The sequence below is a fragment of the Benincasa hispida genome, chromosome 11 (assembly GCF_009727055.1).
Source record: "Benincasa hispida cultivar B227 chromosome 11, ASM972705v1, whole genome shotgun sequence".
Taxonomy (NCBI): domain Eukaryota; kingdom Viridiplantae; phylum Streptophyta; class Magnoliopsida; order Cucurbitales; family Cucurbitaceae; genus Benincasa; species Benincasa hispida.
In genome coordinates this window covers 44,962,950-44,981,268 of record NC_052359.1, presented here as the reverse complement: position 1 = coordinate 44,981,268, position 18,319 = coordinate 44,962,950, and the positions used below count along the sequence as shown (strand labels likewise).

General features: G+C 27.6%; 1 protein-coding gene across 1 annotated transcript; it reads right to left on the bottom strand.

Moving 5' to 3' along the window:
* Positions 1 to 2,284: 2,284 nt before the first annotated feature.
* Positions 2,285 to 11,394, bottom strand: LOC120091948 (beta-glucosidase BoGH3B-like). The gene is made up of 9 exons (XM_039050119.1): positions 11,202 to 11,394; positions 4,879 to 5,114; positions 4,556 to 4,760; positions 4,256 to 4,346; positions 4,027 to 4,172; positions 3,643 to 3,886; positions 3,438 to 3,542; positions 3,168 to 3,350; positions 2,285 to 3,079 (listed from the first exon to the last, which is right to left on the bottom strand). The coding sequence occupies exons 2-9, from the start codon at positions 5,096 to 5,098 to the stop codon at positions 2,387 to 2,389; spliced, it is 1,887 nt and encodes a 628-aa protein (XP_038906047.1). The 5' UTR covers positions 5,099 to 5,114; positions 11,202 to 11,394; the 3' UTR covers positions 2,285 to 2,386.
* Positions 11,395 to 18,319: the final 6,925 nt, after the last annotated feature.

Genomic DNA, 18,319 nt, shown 5'->3' with positions numbered 1-18,319 from the left:
TTTGAATATCTTTAACAATATGTTCTTCGTTTATCTTCATACTTCTCTTTATAATATTCTTCTTCTTTCTTTTTTGCAACATGAGTCACTTTTCTGTTGCATTTTATTAACTATTATACTTCAACATCTTAGATGTTGTTTTTTTTGTATTGTATTTCAGTGTTTGTATTCTATTTTGTGTTATTGTTATTAACTTGTATGCTAAATTTATCTATATCCTAGGTTTTTTAAAGAAAAAAATATCTTCCACGTATCAGTATCCTCGTTTTTCTTATTTTTTAGAAATATATATATTTAAAAAATGTATAAAAAAGTGACGCATTCTTAGATGTATCCGTATCTTAGTTTTTTAGAAATTGGCAAATCGCCGTATTCGATCGTATCCGTGTTGTGTAGTCGTATTTGTGTCTGTGCTTCATAGGGTACAGAATGAAGGTGTCTCTAGGGGTTTAGAAAATTTATATAATGCACTTCTCTAAGTCTTAGGGTCATAAACAAAAATAACATAAAGATAAAATGAAAAATAACTTAGAGACCCTAGTACTTGGTCATTTGAAGCGCCAAATACAAATTCAAGGTATTTCAATATTATTCAAAAGTTGTTATGCACGTCAAATTTTTATGAATTGATGACAACTACCATCATCTATTGGGTTCAAGATTTAAAATATCAATGTCTACATCGATATAGAGATTTCAATTTGACGGATATCTCGATAGATATATCAATAATATTGATATCGACAAATATTTATATAAGTTAAAAAATATATAAAAATGATTTAAAATTATTAATAATTTAAGTTGTTTTTACTTCCACACTATAGATGATATTGTTTTTTAATGTTTCTATTCACATAGGACTAAATAGATGACATTTTTTTTTTTATATATTTTACGAGCATTTATAAAAGGTATCGAAAATGTCATTGAATCTTTAATATAGATGTCAAACACTTTGATTTATGGATATATTGATGGATTAATCTTTAGTTGAAGTATATACTCTAAGATTTCTGCATATGCATTACTAGTGAGAGTTTGTACAACTTAGGACTGGTAGGGTTAATTGTATCCACATTAGGCCCAAGATAAAAGGTTTAGAAATTAAAGTAAGGTATAATGATGAAAAGGTTTAGGTCCAAATAAGTTAAAAGTCTTATGATGCATATTGTATGTGTTTCACTATAACAAAATTGACTTCTCATCACACAAAGGGATCTTATAAAAGTTTAGAGTATTTTTTTTCCGCTGAAAAAATGGAGATTTACATATTTTTATAAATGTATGATAGAGGTGCTCATGGGTTAGGTTGGGTTGGGTTGGGTTGAAAGACTTTTTAGACCCAACCCAATTATTCAGGTTATAAATTTTTTCAACCGAACTAACCCTTATTAAGAAATGAACTCAATCTAACCCAACCATGAAATATTTGGGTTGGGTTGGTTCGGGTTAATCGGATCATTTATTTAAAATTTTGTTCTAAAAAGAAACAAAACTTAAATATGTAAAAATCTAATTTAATTATTTTCATATATTGAATTAAGATTAACAACTCAATTTCAATTTATGTAGTGAAAATTTTCTTTCTAAAATGTAAAGAAACTATTCTTAAGAGTTGTTGAAGAATAAATTATTAAAAAAATATTGAAATTAAATAAAATTAAAATCAATATATGTATAAATAATTGTGTTATAAGTAATAAAAGAATATATTTAAAATTAATAATAAATTCAAGTTGGTTTGGATTGGTTTGGATTATATTAGATGAACCCATGAACCAATCCAACCCATAAAATTTTCATTTATATGAACCAACTCAACCCAAATGTGTTGATAACCCAACCCAAATCGCATAAGTTGGGTTGGGTTGATCGATTTTTTTGGATTATCGGGTTTTTTTAACACCTCTAATTCACGACAACTTTTATATGTCTAACCCTTGTAATATTACTGTAGATATTTTTTTTAGTACTTAATTCTTTTTAAAAATATTCGGACCTATCTAGTGAATGACTAGGAAATATAAGAGCATTTTCTTGCCTTATATTGAAATTTGAATTTATATTTTGACAATACTACGATAGTTTGGAAAAAAAATTAGTTGAAATCTTGGAGACGTTCGGCTTATTCCTTGTTATAAAACAATTTTTAGTTTTATAAAGTATAAGAGTTCTTGAATCTAAGTATTTGAAAAGATATTTGATGCTAATATGCTTTGACACACTAACAAAGGAACATTAATGTAAATTAGAATGCGAATGTGCCTAAAATGTTGTGATGTTAGTCAAATTATATGCATAATATCTTTTATTCAATACTTGTGCCATAATAATCTCTTGACTAGTTTTGCATATCCCTCAACATAGTAAGCAAAAACAACGTCTAATTAGCTTTAATGGGATTGGTAGTGAGACCAAATCCAAATGGGAATAGAGGATCATAATGTGAATCTCCAACATTCATTGGTAGTTGATCAACTGTCTTGAACCATGTCCGTGACAGCTTGCCGGTAAAGCCATAATCGCCAAATAATACGTCGGTAATACCTTTGCCTTCAGTTCCTGGAAGCCAAGCAGCAACAAGTGCATCTATTAAAGTGATGTAAGGTTGTAAAAGTACAGGTCGCCCCGAGATTACTATAACAACACATTTGACAGCTCCGCACACATTTGTGATGGTGCTTGGACCAGGATCAGGAATGGTTAAATTTAAGCTGTCACCAAAAGTTTCTGCATATGGATGCTCTCCTACTACAACAATGGCATAAGAAAATTTGTTTGACTTGACAAATTCTTCATTTGGATTCTCTTCAAAGACAACTTTTGTTTTAGGGTCAACTGTATCTTTAATTGCTGAAAGTATTGTTGTACCACTAGTAAGGTTGTTACCACCGAGACCCTGCCACTCAATGGTCCAACCACCACATTGAAAACCAAGGTTGTTCGCATGGCTACCGGCAACAAGTATTTTTGGAACTTTCTTTGAAAGAGGTAATATAGGTTTATCAGCAGATTCTCCATTCTTTAACAACACTAGTGATTTCCTTACAGCTTCTCTAGCCAAGTCTCTATGCTCCTATTGTAAAAGAACATGTGTTATTAAGACAATCATGAAACCTCTTGCTATCTTGTATTTTAATATTGACAACATTGAATATAAATACCTTTTTACCAAGTTCATTGACAAAGCTTGAATCAGCTAACGGATTCTCAAATAAACCCATGACGAATTTGACTCGTAGTATTCTCTTCACTGCATCATCAATTCGACTAATAGGAATTATATTGCTTTTTACCAAGTAGGTAAGCCCATCAATAAACTCTGTGTAATTGTATGGAACCATTATCTGTGATCAAAGAAAATAAATAATTGTTGACCATCATAGTTCAATGAATATAGACATATATATAGTGTTAAATAAAATACTACTAACCATGTCAATGCCAGCGCTAATGCCTGCTATAAGGGAATATGTATAATTAGCATGAGGTGGAGAGGTAATCCTATCAATACCTTGCCAATCTGAGATGACAAAACCCTGAAATGAAATATTCATAAACTCTTCATTTATTATTATTTTAATAGAAAATTAGAAATGAGAGAGGGTCCATAAACTTTCATGAAACAAATTATATTACCCTAAATCGTAGAGTGTTTTTAAGAAAGCCAGTAATAAGATCTCGATTTTCATGCATCTTCTTTCCGTTCCAACTAGAATACGAGATCATAACAGTTGATACACCTTTGATGACTGCGTTATAGTAACCTGGCATATGAATGCTGAGCAATCCATGTCTACTTGCAACTGTGTTGTTTTCATTGATACCTTTGGTTGTTCCACCATCACCTACAAAATGTTTTGCACAAGCTGCTACTTTTTCTCTGTACAAACAAAAGTGAAGTATAGAGCATAAATAAATTGCTCAGTCTATTACTTATTATGTTAATTTTAAAAAGAATGTTTGATGGGCTAGCTACAATTTAAGATAAATTATTTATCAACTTTCTAAAGTTATATATACCTCCCGGCAACATAAGGAACACCTTTGCGGGAGTTAGCTGGAATCTCTCCTTGTAAACCTGATATAATATCAGTCATTTCTTGAACAACCTTAGGGTCTTCGCTATAACTTTCATAACATCTACCCCAATGTGGATCTCTACAGACCTAAGTAATAAAAGAAAATTATATTTTTGCCATTAAGAAATGATAATATTTCAAATGAACCATTAAATTAAATACTTTGTTACCGCAATACAAGGTGCGAATACATAAGAAATGCCAGTAGCTCGAACTTCAAGTGCAGTAGCTGTTCCGATCCTCTTAGCAAGGTTGGGATCCCTACACCATAAAATATATTCCAGCATTAACAAATAAAATTTATAATTTGAGAAGTATTCTCTCCCCTTGAACAATTTTATCAATTAATGTAGCAAACACAACAAGATTAAGCAAGAAGCTAAGCTTTAGTCAAATATAATCTCATTCATTGGACACATTTTATTGGTTTTGTATAGACAAGTAAGTTTGATCATCATCAATATTCTTACCTTGTAGCTCCAAGCCCCACATTATGAGGAAAAATGGTAGCTTTATAAACATTGTTGTGACCATGCACTGCATCAATTCCATAAATCATTGGAATGCCAAGTCTAGTCGACAAAGAACCTTCTTGAAATTCATTGACCATGTCGATCCAAACTTTAGGAGAAGCCTCTTTTGATGGAACACTTCCTCCACCACTTAATACACTCCCTATCAATTGGAAAAATTGTTTCTACCCATTAAAACTTAGAACTTATAACATTTGCTACCTAATCTCTTCTTTTTCATTAATACTTGGAAAGAAGAATAAGATTAAAATACATATTACCAATTAAATACTGCTTCATGACCTCCTTCGATGCAACCGTTCGATCAATTTGTACCATTTGTCCTATTTTTTCTTCTAGGGTCATCCGATCGAGTAGGTCATTGATTCGAACATTCAACGGTTGTTTTGGGTCTTTATATCTCAAATACTGAGGTTTTGCCCAAACTTCGGTCAAGAAAAAAAGGAAAAACCCCATAAAAAAGATGGGAATTTTTGCCATATTGTATGTTAGTTGCCTGCAAATTTCAACATATTTAAAATTTGTCAACATTAATATGCTTATTTTCAAGTAACTTAAAAGTGCATTAAGAGAAGTCATAAGATTAATTGATATTAAATTAGTCAATCCATTACTAACATGAGATTTATCAGAATCTACAATAAAGTTACAATTTAATCATAAATTACTTGACAATGTACCTCAATTTGTTATTGCATTATATTGCACCATTAATCAGATTAAAGATCTCACAAAAAATATAAATTTATCTTTCTTATCCATTTGATGTTAATTTTTCTTTTAAAAAAATGGATAACCAAATATATAATTTTTTTAAAATTCCATTTTGTTTAAAGACCTCATTATTGAGGAAGGTCAAAAAGTACTTTTAATCCCTAAACTTTCATGAAAGTAACAATTTAGTTCTTAAAGTACTTAAATTAGTAGCAATTTTAGTCTCTGTACATTCAAATTTGTAACAATTTTAGTCCCTAAATTTTTATGAGTAACAATTTAGTCCAATTTAGTCCCTTTGTACTTTACATTTGCAATAATTTAGTCTAAAATATAATGTAATGAATAATGATGAGCATTTTTCTTTTTACTTCTAATATTAAAAAAAAAATTAAAAAACATTGGAGGTTCCTCTCACCTACTTTTAAAAATATTTGCAATAAACCATTATAGGGTGAGTAATTACTTTAATTATGTTATGAGGGTAAGTTGTCAATTTGGTGTATTGAGAGTGTCCGAGTAATTACTTGATAAAATGTATTTTGATGTTGCCATTAAAATTATATATTTTGATTTTTAGAAAGGCATCGAAAATTAACACTTAAATGGTAAAATCACAACGATGGAATGAAAGTAATTCAAAATACTAACGGGCTCTTTCCTCAAAATAAAAATAATAATAATAATAATAATAATAATAATAATAATAATAAAAGGCTAACGAGCTCTTTTTTATAGGACAATTGCAAATATGACCCTGTGACCCAAAAGAAAAAAATAATAAAAATCTAGCACAACAAGTTTAAGGTTAGCGAGATTAAAGCGAGGTTAAAAACAATCCATCTATTTCAATAGTGTAACGATAAAGATCTATCACTAATTATGGGAAGTGATCTATTGATAAATATCTATCATTGATAATTTATATCTGATTTTGTAAGTTGATTTGTTATTATATTTATCTAATATATAGTATCAATCAATACAAAAGACTCTATAAGGGTGTGTTTAGGAGTTGAGTTGAGTTAGTAATGGTTGTCTCTATTATAATGATTATTTGTGTTTGGGATGCAGAGTTGAACTGCATTAGTAATAATTATTTGTATGATGGAGTGCAAAATTAAGTTGAAGTAGTTTAGATAGTTTGTATTTAGTAGGGGTATTCGTGGGTTGAGTTGGGTTGGGTTGAAGAACTTTTAGACCCAACCCAATTGTTCGAGTTGTAAATTTCTTCAACCCAAATAACCCTCATTAAAAGATGAACCCAACCCAACCCAACCATGAAAAATTTGGGTTGGGTTGGTTCGGGTTACTCGGATCATTTATTTAATTTTTTTTTTCTAACAAGAAGTGAAATGTTAATACGTAAAATTCGATTTAACTATTTTCATATATGAATTAAGATTAACAACTCAATTTCAATGTATATAATGTATAATATTTTTTTTAAGTGTAAAAGGAAAAAACTATTTTTAAGAGTTGTTGAAGAGTAAATTATCAAAAAAATCGATAAAATTAAAGAAAACTAAAATAAATATAGGTATCTAATTGTACATAAGTAAAAAAAAAAAAAAAAAAAAAAAAAAAATTAAAGTTAATAATAAGTTCGGATTGGTTCGGGTCGATTTGGGTTATTTTAGGGGACCCATTAAGCAACTCAACCCATAAAATTTTCATTTATTTGAACCCAGCCCAATCCAAAAGAGTTCATAACCCGACCCAAACCTAGCGGGTTGGGTTGGGTTGATCGGTTTTTTCGGATCATCGGGTTTTTTGAACATCCCTAGTATTTAGAGTGCAAAGGGGTTGAGTTGTATGTGTATGCATTTTCTTTGTTTTTTACTTTCCTTTTCTTTTTCTTTTTTTTTTTTTTTTTGAGGTACGAGTTAAGTATATGGTATAGTTTTGTAGCCTAAAAAAGTATGTATTTCTTATGGTTTTTTTTCCCTAACTTTTTGTTCCACCATTCAACTACACATATTTTTCCAAATTCTTAATGCTCATTAATTTGAGATGTGAATTCAATAAATAAAAATATATTTTACAATTTTTATAAAACAATAAATCATTATAATAAAATTTTTAAAAAGGTTAGTGAATGAGAATGGAGAATGTATTCCTCGTCTCCATTCCTGTTTAGCTTACATGGATTTCTTCTCCACACTCTCTCTCAATCTCCACTTTAAGGAGAACCCCCATCCCTCGAGGCGGGACTCTATGGGACAAATGAACATCTCTATTTTTATTATCTATTAAAAATCGGTTACATCTTTACTATTAGGTCAATTGTTAATAACAACTACATTAATAAAATATAAAAACTAAACAAGGTATATAAGTTAGTATTTATAGTTGTTTGCATGTTTATTTATCAGGATGTCGGTTACTAATAAACGTCATAAATAGAAAAAAGTAGTATATTAATGAAAATTATTATTATTTTTTTAAAATTTATAATAGTTTCACGTGCTTATTTGTATTGCTATTACTACTTTTATATTGATATATGATAGGCTTAAAAAGTTGTTTTAGTGATTATTTAACAATTTTTTTCTCTCTTAATGATGGTTTGGATGCCTATTTTGGTCAAAAAGTAGTAGATATGGATTACTTAATATTAATAACAAAATCAAATTGATAATAAATAATACTAATTAAATTATTAATAACCATATTGTATATTGGGTAATTGGGTAATTAGGCTAACAAAAGAACCAATGAAACAACCAATTACCCAACTACTCCCTATTACTATATTTTGTTAGCTTAAGAATTCTTATGCGGTTTGTCCTTTGCAATATTTTTTACAATAATGACATAAACGAGCAACGAAAAACAGCAATCATTCACACCTTTAACTTAATTAAGAACATTAATGATGATTTACAGATTAATACATATTCAAGGATTCAATCATTCAGTGTTACGACAAAAAGATCGATGATGATTCAAATTTGTCGTTGCGATCATAAAAATAAAATTTAAATTACAAGTTAAGTAATTTCGAGGTTCGTGTTCATTGATTTTTTAATTTTGAAAAAATGTCTAATATTTCAACTCCATTTAGTAATTATTTTATGTTTTGTTTTAAAAATTAAGCATATATTTTAACGATAAATTTCATCTTTCTTTGTTGAATTTTTAACCAAAATTTAAAAACAAAAACATGTTATTACAAACTTCTTTTTTAAAAAAATTGACCTAATTTTTGAAAACATTGATAGAAAGTAGGTTAATATATATTCAAGCATTCCATATTTTTATGTTTAAAATACAAGTTAAGAAATTTGGAGTTTGTAGTGTTTAATCCCTAGAACTTATTTGGTAATTATTTGATTTTTGAAAATTAAACATATTTTATCTCAATTTCTTAATGATGGTTTTCATTTTTCTTAAGAAAAAAGTTGAAATTCTTAGCCAAATTTTTTTTAAAAAAATTATTACAAACTATTTTATTTTATTTTTTTTAGTTTTTAAAACTTAGCTTGATTTTTAGAAATAATAGTAAGAAAAAGAATTTAATGGTAGATGGAGTATTTATAGACTTAAGGCAAAAAAAATAAAATTATTACTAAATGGAGCCTAAATTTTTAATTTTTCTATAATAGATCCCTAATAAATTTAAAATTAAAAAAATTTATATATTAAATATAAAAATACATTTTATGTTCAATAATAAAATGGAAATTATTTAAAGTGACAAAACTATTGATTGAAAATATTTACAAATAATAGTAAAATATCAAAATTTATCTGTGATGACTGCGATAGACTACTATTTGTACAACGATATAGTTTATTTTTTCTATATTTGAAAACAACTCATAATAAAACCTTAAATTTTCACTTTTGCATTTAATAAACTCATAAAATTTAAAATATTTTAAGTTTAATGAACGAAATTTATAATTTAAAAAATTTAAAGGTGAAACTGACTTGCATTCTAGAGTTTAGAACTAAATTTATTATTTAACTCGAAAAAATTAAGATAATTAACGGATCATTGTATATCAAATAATTAATTATAGATTCATGATTTGGTTGACCAATGATTTGGCTCTTGGCCCAAAACGACGCATGGTTTCAGTGCTTAAAACCCACTGGCGCACGTCCCCATGGTCAAGCACGTCGTCAAGGTTTAATAGGAAATTTGAAAACTGTACTTAAAAAATATATATATATTCTCAAAACAAGATTTTTTAAATGAAAAATTAAGGAGTTGTTTGTAAGTATTTCGACTATGTTAGGTAATTATTTGATTTTTTTTTTAAATTAAATCTATAAATCTTATTTTTATTTTTAAATTTTTTTTATCTGTTATCTACCTTCTATAAAAAAAAAGCAAGTCAAATTTTGAAAATTAAAAAAAAAAAACTTTTTGAAAACTTGTTTTTGTACTCAAGAAAGAATTTAATCATTATACTTTAAAAAAAAAAATGTAAATCATTGTAAGAAATTGGGAGAAAATAAGGTTAAATTTTATAAAACAAAACAAAAACGAAAACAAAAAATGAAATAGATGATACCAAATAGAACTTTCATTTTTGGCTTTTGATTGTTGAAAATTAAGTATACTTTTTCTCAATTTCTTATAATAATTCGCATCTTTTTTAAATACAAAAGTTCAATTCTATGTCAATTTTTTTTTTTAAAAAAAAATCTATAAGAATTATTTTTTAAAGCTCGTTTGCTAACCATTTCGTTTTTTGTTTTTTGGTTTTTGAAAATTAAGCTTATTTTCTTCTTATTTCTTACCATGATTTGCATGTTTATTAAATACAATAATTGAATTTAGTATAATTCCAAAGGTAAAAACAAGTTTGTAAAAGCTACTTCTTTTAATTTTCAAATTTTGACTTGTTTTATAACAAAATAAAAAATTTGGAAGTTGGAGTAATGTCTATAGGTTTAATTTTTAAAAATGAAAAATAAAAAACAAAATAGTTATCAAATGGAACGTAAGATTTCAAATTTTGGCCTAGTTTTTTAAAAATTGATAAAGAATAAATAACAAATCAAGGTAAAATGAGTGTTTTATAGACTTATTTTTCAAAAATAAAACATAAAGAAGTTAAATTATCACTAAACAAATCCTAAATAGTTACCAAATATGACTTTGAATTTTTTTTTTTTTTAAATTAAGCCTATAAACAATTAAACATCACTTCCATACATCAATTTAGCGGTAAACGATTTATGCCATATATAAAAAATAAAAAACTTTGTAAAAAATTGTGAAAAAAAAACAATTATAATTTTCAAAAGCTAAAAATCTCGATCAAATATGACATGAAATAATCCTTATCAATTAGCGCTACCACACCTAACTGTGCAAATATGCTTTCATTAATTCCCAATTCCCCCACTCTACTCAGCGCAAATCTCAACAACTCTTAACGAATCTTCTCGACTTCAGCATTCGAACAGCAGCCGCCGCCAATCTTCATCTCCGGCCACTTACCGATGACCGAAACCGTCCGATTTACGGCGGCGCTGCTGCTACTTCCGAATTCTCGAGCACAGCAGCACCCTCCGATCTCTGAATCTCTCTCTCTATCAGTCTCATTGTAGGTTCAAAACAGATTTTGCGATTTTCCGCTACTTGTTTTGATTTCCAATTCAAGTTCGGAAGTAGATTCAAGTAAAATTGTTAGATCGCGATAATTCTCTGTTTCATTAGCTTTCATTTCTTTCAATTCTCGATTTGGAAGAAGAAATCGTTTCTAATTAATGAGCAATTTCTATAGATCTAACAATCACACACACAATTCAGAACAGTACAAGTGGAATAATCCTCGCATTTTGCAGAATCAAAACAAACAGAAACAGCAAATTTTAGAAGAGAGAAATGTCAGAGAATCGAACTTACAGAGGGAGAAGATATCTGAAGAACAACACAAGCAACTCGCCAGCTTGAAAAGTCTTAGATGGCGGCTTAGAATATCAGAGAGAGATCTGAATTTGTGAAGAAGAATGTGAAATCAGCGATTGGAACTGCGTGTGTGTGTGTGTTCTGAAGTCCGTAATTTGGGTGTTACTTATAATATAAAAATTTCTTTATTTTCATTTTCCCCCTTTTATTTTGTTTCTATTTTTGTTTTATTAGATAGCTAGAGTTGTTTTTTTTTTTTTTTTTTTTTTTTTTTTTGTAAATGTTAATTTCCACGTCAGCATATAAATATCCATTTTATATTTGAATCTTATCACAATATAATATGTTGTTAATATGGTAACCAAAAAGGATAGATATATGAGGAATTGAAGTTTTGGATTGAATGAAGAAAAAAGTTGGGTAAGGTTAAAAGAAATGGTGGCTTTTCATACCCCAATTGTTGGTTGATGGGAAAAAAATCAAAAAATCAAAAACAACAAAATGTTTTGACAAAGAAGTAGTAGACAAAGAATCATCATTTGGAAATTTCTAAAACAAAAAAAAAAAAAAAAAGAGAAAAAAAAAAAAAAAAGAAAAAAAGAAAAAAAATGAAAAAAAGGTTCTTTATCATTTAGATATTTGTTCCAAACCTAGATTATAGATAGCTAAATTATAACAAATGTTTTTAAAAAAAAAAAATAAAAACGGTTATTTTGAATAGATATGGTATGTGTTATTTAAAAAATACCATTGAAATTTCAAAGTTCATAATATCATTAAACTTTAAAAAGTAAAAAAAATATCCATACCGTTAATAATGGACATAAATCGTTAATAATTCCGTACAAAAATACATTTAAACTTGTTAAAAGTATATTAGTACCCTTAGTATTAGTACCCTTACTTAAAGAAAAAAATGTTAAAAATGTTATTATTACTATACCTCATCATCTCCCTCTTTCGTTTCCTCTCTTTCCTTACTTCAATTAAATATCATACCGTTTTCTATTTTCTCTATTTTTTCTCTCCTCTTACTTTCGTTCTTGTTAACTCTTGACATTTGTTTATGTGAATATAAAAAAACAGTCGTTCATTTCAATTGAAATATATAAATTATAAAAAAGAAAGAGAACAATGGAAGCACCAACGATATTTTGGTATTGAATGTTTTACACAGTTACATAAGTATTTGAGTTTGTTAATAGTCCCAAATACATCATTTTTTGTATTTGGTATTTTAATTTTGGTAAATTTTAAAGTGGAGATTTCGATTTTGATACTTGTAAGATTTTGTGGGATTTTAGATTAAACTAAAAATTGGTGTTAATTGTTGTTAGAAAATTGGTGTAAGAATTGCACAAATTAGAGAAAATGAGAGTAATATATATGGAAAAAAAAAGATATCTATATACTTCATTTTAAAATGGATGCCTGTCCCTTGTGCAAAGAAAAAAAAAAAATATGTTCTTGCGAACTCAAGAAAGCTTCCAACAAATATCCACTATAACTAACAGTAATGAACATTTTTAAACTTTCTTTATAATAAGGCATAAGAGTATTGCAATTTTTTTTTTAAAAGTTCAAAGATATATGAAACAAGTATTGACGATTGTGTGTTCATATAATAAAGTATATTTTTAAAAAAGTTTAAGAAATATTTTGTGAAACTTTTGAAAAGTTCAAAGGTATTAAAAAACAAAAATCCTAATAAATGCTTTTATCTAAAGCTAACTATAAGGATATTTTAAAAATTTTTTGAAATTTTTGAAAGTTAAATATATTTTTGGACAGAACATAAAAATTGGATATATTATATATTTAGCTTTATTGAAAATACTTTCAACTTCTGTACTTGTTTCAAAAGAATGAGATGACTAGTAATTCCCTACGTTTTGTATTTGCATTTTTTAAGTGTTAAAATAAATTTGTTTACAAATCTTCTTAACCTTTTTAATGCAATATGTAAAATCAACAATTTTATTATGACTCTTTAAAAGATTGTATCAATAAATTTTTTATTTATAAATAAATTTATATCTTTATGTTATATATGTACTGGTCTAAGTTCAAAATTTTCAACCCAATATACATACATATGGGGTGAAATAGAAAAAACGTAAAAAAAAAAAAAAAAAAAAAAACACGAAAAAGAAAAATATTAGGAAAAATAAAGAAAAATATTAGGAAAAATTATTTTTTTGTTCCTAAGTATTAGGAACGGTTTCTATATGATTCATAGATTTCAAAATGTTACATATTTAATCTTTAAGTTTTTAGTTTAGTTTCAATTTAGTCTCTATGTTTTAAAATGTTACAATTTCACCGTTAAGATTTGAGTTTTGTTTCAATTTGGTTATTGGATTTCAAGATTTTATATTTTTACCTAAATTTTTCATTAAATACTCGCTTTCAAACATTCACGTCAATGTCTCTTAATTTATTTAAAGTGAAATTTAAATTTAATTTTAAAAGTGATAAAAAATTATTAAAATTTAATTAATTATAATTATATTAATTAAATTTCAACATACTAATATACATTAATATTAAAGATAGAAAATGAGTATTTAGTAAAAGATCAAAGTTAAAAGTGTAAATCTTGAAATTTAAGGATCAAATTGAAACAAAATTCAAATGTCAAGGGTAAAATTATAAAATTTTGAAATCTAAAGATTAAATAGAAACCAAATTCAAAAATTAAGGATTAAATGAAATATTTTGAAAGATAAAGATCAAATAAAAACTAGATCAAAAAATCGGATAACCAACCAGATATTTTCCCTAAAATGTGAATAGAAAATGGACCGAAAATAAATTAACTAATACGCGTTTCCAGCTGCAGACTCATGAGTCAAGAAAAATGATAAAGCCGACACGTGCATTGAAAATTAATTCAACAGTTTCAAGCATTGATTTTCCTTATTATTATACGGATTTTATTTTCATTATTATTTTCTTTTTTAAGTTAAGCTTTTATTATTAATTCGGATTTCATCAGATTTGGGTTTCTCAATTAAATATTCAAGATCTATTTGTTTGGTAATTATTCTATTCTATGCGGCAAATAACTTACGTTCTGTTTTTTGAAAACTATTTTCAAATGATGTAAATCAAATAATTCAAATTCTAAAAATAATATTTTTATATTTTTATTTTATTTAAATTTCGAAATTTGAATTATAAATACAAAATTATATTAAATATATATTACATAATGTATTATAAATTATATAATATTACAAAATAATAATTATACAATTTTTTTTAACATAAAATATATTCATGAATAAATTAATAATATTTTTTATCAACTAATATTTAATGGGTAACTGCAATTAGTTTGATGATCTATAAATATTGTAGGAACATTGTCGGTTTTGACCCAAAATATTTTTTTCCATTCAAAAGTAATCTCATTTTTAAAATCTATTTTTAACCTCTTTTCCAACTTTCCGGACTTTAAGTGAAGGGATCCACCAAGTAAAAGTACAATTCTGCCCCTCATTTAAATTCATCTTATTGCAAAGACTTTATCTTCCCGTGAAAGTTAGGGTTTTCTACTTCTTCTTCTCGTTGAGTTTTCAACCATTATTGGACTTTCTTCTCGCAAAGACTCCCTTACCTTTATAAAAAAGACCCATCTTTTGTGGATGTTGGATGTCTTCCGTTTCCCCTTTACTCGATCAGATTTTGACAAAAGGTGCACAAGTACCTTTTCCATTTTCTTTCTTTTTAAATGATTAATCAATTCTATAGTTTATAGAGGGAGTCTGCGTGATTTCTGGTAGGAATATGTAGTGAAACACCCAAAACTCTTTTTTTTTTTTTTTTAATCAATGGCATATTTTTCATTTCATCCTTTGAACTTTAACGAATTTAAAAGAATCTATAAAATATGTGGGATAATCAGGTAATTGTTCATCTGGGTTTGATTTAACATTTTTTTGGGTGTATTAAACTTCACGAGACAAATATCTCGTGAAGTTGTTGCGAATATTTGTCTCGTGAAGTATTTGCAACAGTGGGAAGTTTGTAAAATAGCTTGAAAGCTCTTTGTTGTTTGTTTCGTAATGTTGTCTCCTAAAGTTGTGATTTCTGTCTTTTGTCTCGTGAAATAATTTCACAAGATGTTTAGAATATTACGAGACAAATAACATAGAGCACAACTCAAGCTATTTTACAAACCCAAATAACTTTGGCTCTCTAGCTTCGTTCTCGTGAAGTTTGTCCTTTTTTAGGGTCTTTTATTTCACTAAGGATTTTAACATTATACCATGTTTTGTGGCACCTATAGATTATCTTCGTGTTCTCATCTAGCTTAGTCAACTTTACGAGAAAGTTGCCTTAGACAACTTTATGAGAAAGTTGACTTGGTCAACTTTATGAGACAGCTCAATTGGTTCAACTTCACGAGACAAAAATTGAACAAAGGAGTTGTCTCGTAAATTTGAACCAATTCAACATTCGCATAAAGTTGGACAAAATCATCTTCACGAGAAAGACGACTGCACGAGACATCTACTTTGAACTTTATGCGACGAATCACAGAACACCAGTAATAACTTTCCCATGTTCAATCATGTTCCAGTACTTTTCATTTTCAATCTTCTCCAATTTTTCTCCTAAAATGTAAGGATTCTCCTTTATAATGTAAATAAGTGAAAAAGAAGTAAGAATTTCATTGGTTACTAATTTTTTTTTTTGTAAAAAAGTAATTTTATGGCTCCATTTTGCCAACTTTCTGAAAAAAAAATAAAAGACTACTTTTCAACATACCTGTCTCTTTTGAAATTCTCAAAAAGGAAAAAAATTGTTCCTATGAACTTGGGACCCTCTGAAAAGGATTATTCCTCTGAAGTTGGGATCCTCATGTAAAGCATTTTTATATTGAAAACAAAACGTGAAACTGAAGTTGGGATCCTCATGGAAGATATGTGAGTTAGGTAAGTTTGGTGATTTCGTATTGAAGGCAATTGAATGACCATTTATTGAGAGGTAAAATTTTAATTTATGTGGTGGGCCCTCCACTTAAAGTCTAAAAAGTTGGAAAAGAGGTTAAAAAAAAAAAATTTTACAAATGAGGTTACTTTTGAATGGGAAAATTTTTTGGGTCAAAACCAGCAATTTTCCAATATTGTATCAAACACATTTTAAACAATTATTTAAATTTGAATCCAATTTTTAAACCTGCTACCAAACATATATTTGAAAACATAAAATATAACCTTATTTTCATTGAATATTTTGTTTTCAAATTTTTGTTTTTAGAACTGCATCAAACATGCCTTAATTTTTCAAAGTCAATATTTCCATGTAAAGAATAAATAAATAAAATTAATTTCATTGAACTTGAAAAATATTTGATGTGTATCCGAAATGCAATTATTTTTGTGTAACCCAGTCAAATGTTCAATCACAAGTTTGTTGGGATTGATGCCTTAAATCTCTTAGGGTCCTATAGTTTGTAATTGTAATGTACAAACATTTTATTTATGTAATAAAATATGTGATGTTTTATTTTAAAATTAGTTGTATTAACCACAAACCAATAATCTAACATCCAGGGTTATCTTATAGCTTAAACATGTATGTAGAGACATACGGGTGGATCATGTTTAAGTGATAACCTAAATGACTTGTAGTAGATGGATAAGACTGGATACCTTATCCTGATGACACTACGAGTATGACTCGCTTTGTAGGTATTACAATTGTTGTAAAGTGCTACAAATGATATGTTCCTGATCATTCATGTGGAGACATGTGAGTGGGAGATATTCTATACAAAGGAGTTTGTATAAGACCGGATCACGAAATGTTTAGTCTCATTATATAACGCCGTTCATAATAAAGACTTACATTTCACTAAGATGACCACAGGTAAGATACCCTGAATCCTGAGTGAGTTGTGAAATTCTGTTTATGAGGGCGGTCCTTTGATTTATATGAGTGAGAGTGGCCAGATCGCTGACTCAACAAGCCTATCATTTTTGGGATTTTTCTGATTGGGGAGTTGGGAACACAGCTACACAAGAAGGAATTCACTCATTCTTCAATGTCCGGATAGGTAGTTAAATTGCTCATTTAAGGGCTGATTCCGGGACTTAAACAATGTGGCACCACACCCTCTCCTGGCTTGATAGGGGTTTAATCATAATTGGACTATGATTTATTGTTCTTAGATGAATCAGTGATACTTAAAGAGTTAGATGTAACTATAGGAACAAAATGGTAATTTTGGCCAAATTATATTTACGAGCAAATTGTGAAGGGTCATCGTACTATTGATTAGTTATATCCAATTGATACATCAATATATTTGTAGTGCGAAGAATGCAACTATCGGTCTTTAGTGGACTGCTTGACAGTTAACGATTGGTGAAAAATTTAATTAAAGAGTTTAATTAGTTATTCGCGTACCATTTAAGCTTCAAGCTACAGGTCCATGAGGTCCCCTTGGTAGCTCAACGGGATTTAATGAGAATCAGATTTTGGATTAATTTGAATTGTACAAATTAATTGAGAGAATTAATTATATATGATATAAATAATTAATTTTAATTATATGATATAATTACTATAATGTATTTTATACATTATAATTTTAAGTATTTATGAGAGGAAATAAATGTATGAATCTGTTTTAAATATTAATTATATGAATCGGATTCATATAGTTGAATTAATATAAATCTAATTTATATTAAAAGCCATTGGTGAGAGAAAATTGAAACTATAGGCTATATTGTATTTGATACAATATAAAAACTATAAGTTATATGTTATATGTGATATAACATATAGTTATGTATATATGTATAATAAATTAGTTATTATACATATATATTATAATATTAATTAATTTATTTTTTTTAAATTAATCATTTTTATATTTGGGAGGGAATTAACTGCCCTCCCCAATTTTCTCTCTACCCATGTATTATGTGGGTGGTTGACAGAGGGAATGGAGAATTGTTATTTTTCTTCTTCTTCTTTCTGCAAGACAGAGAGATGAGATTTTACACAGAACAGTTCTTGAAAAACAGATCATCTAATCCTCCTTCATTTCTTCCTCTCAATTCTCACTACCCTCAAAATTCCAAAATAGTCATAGT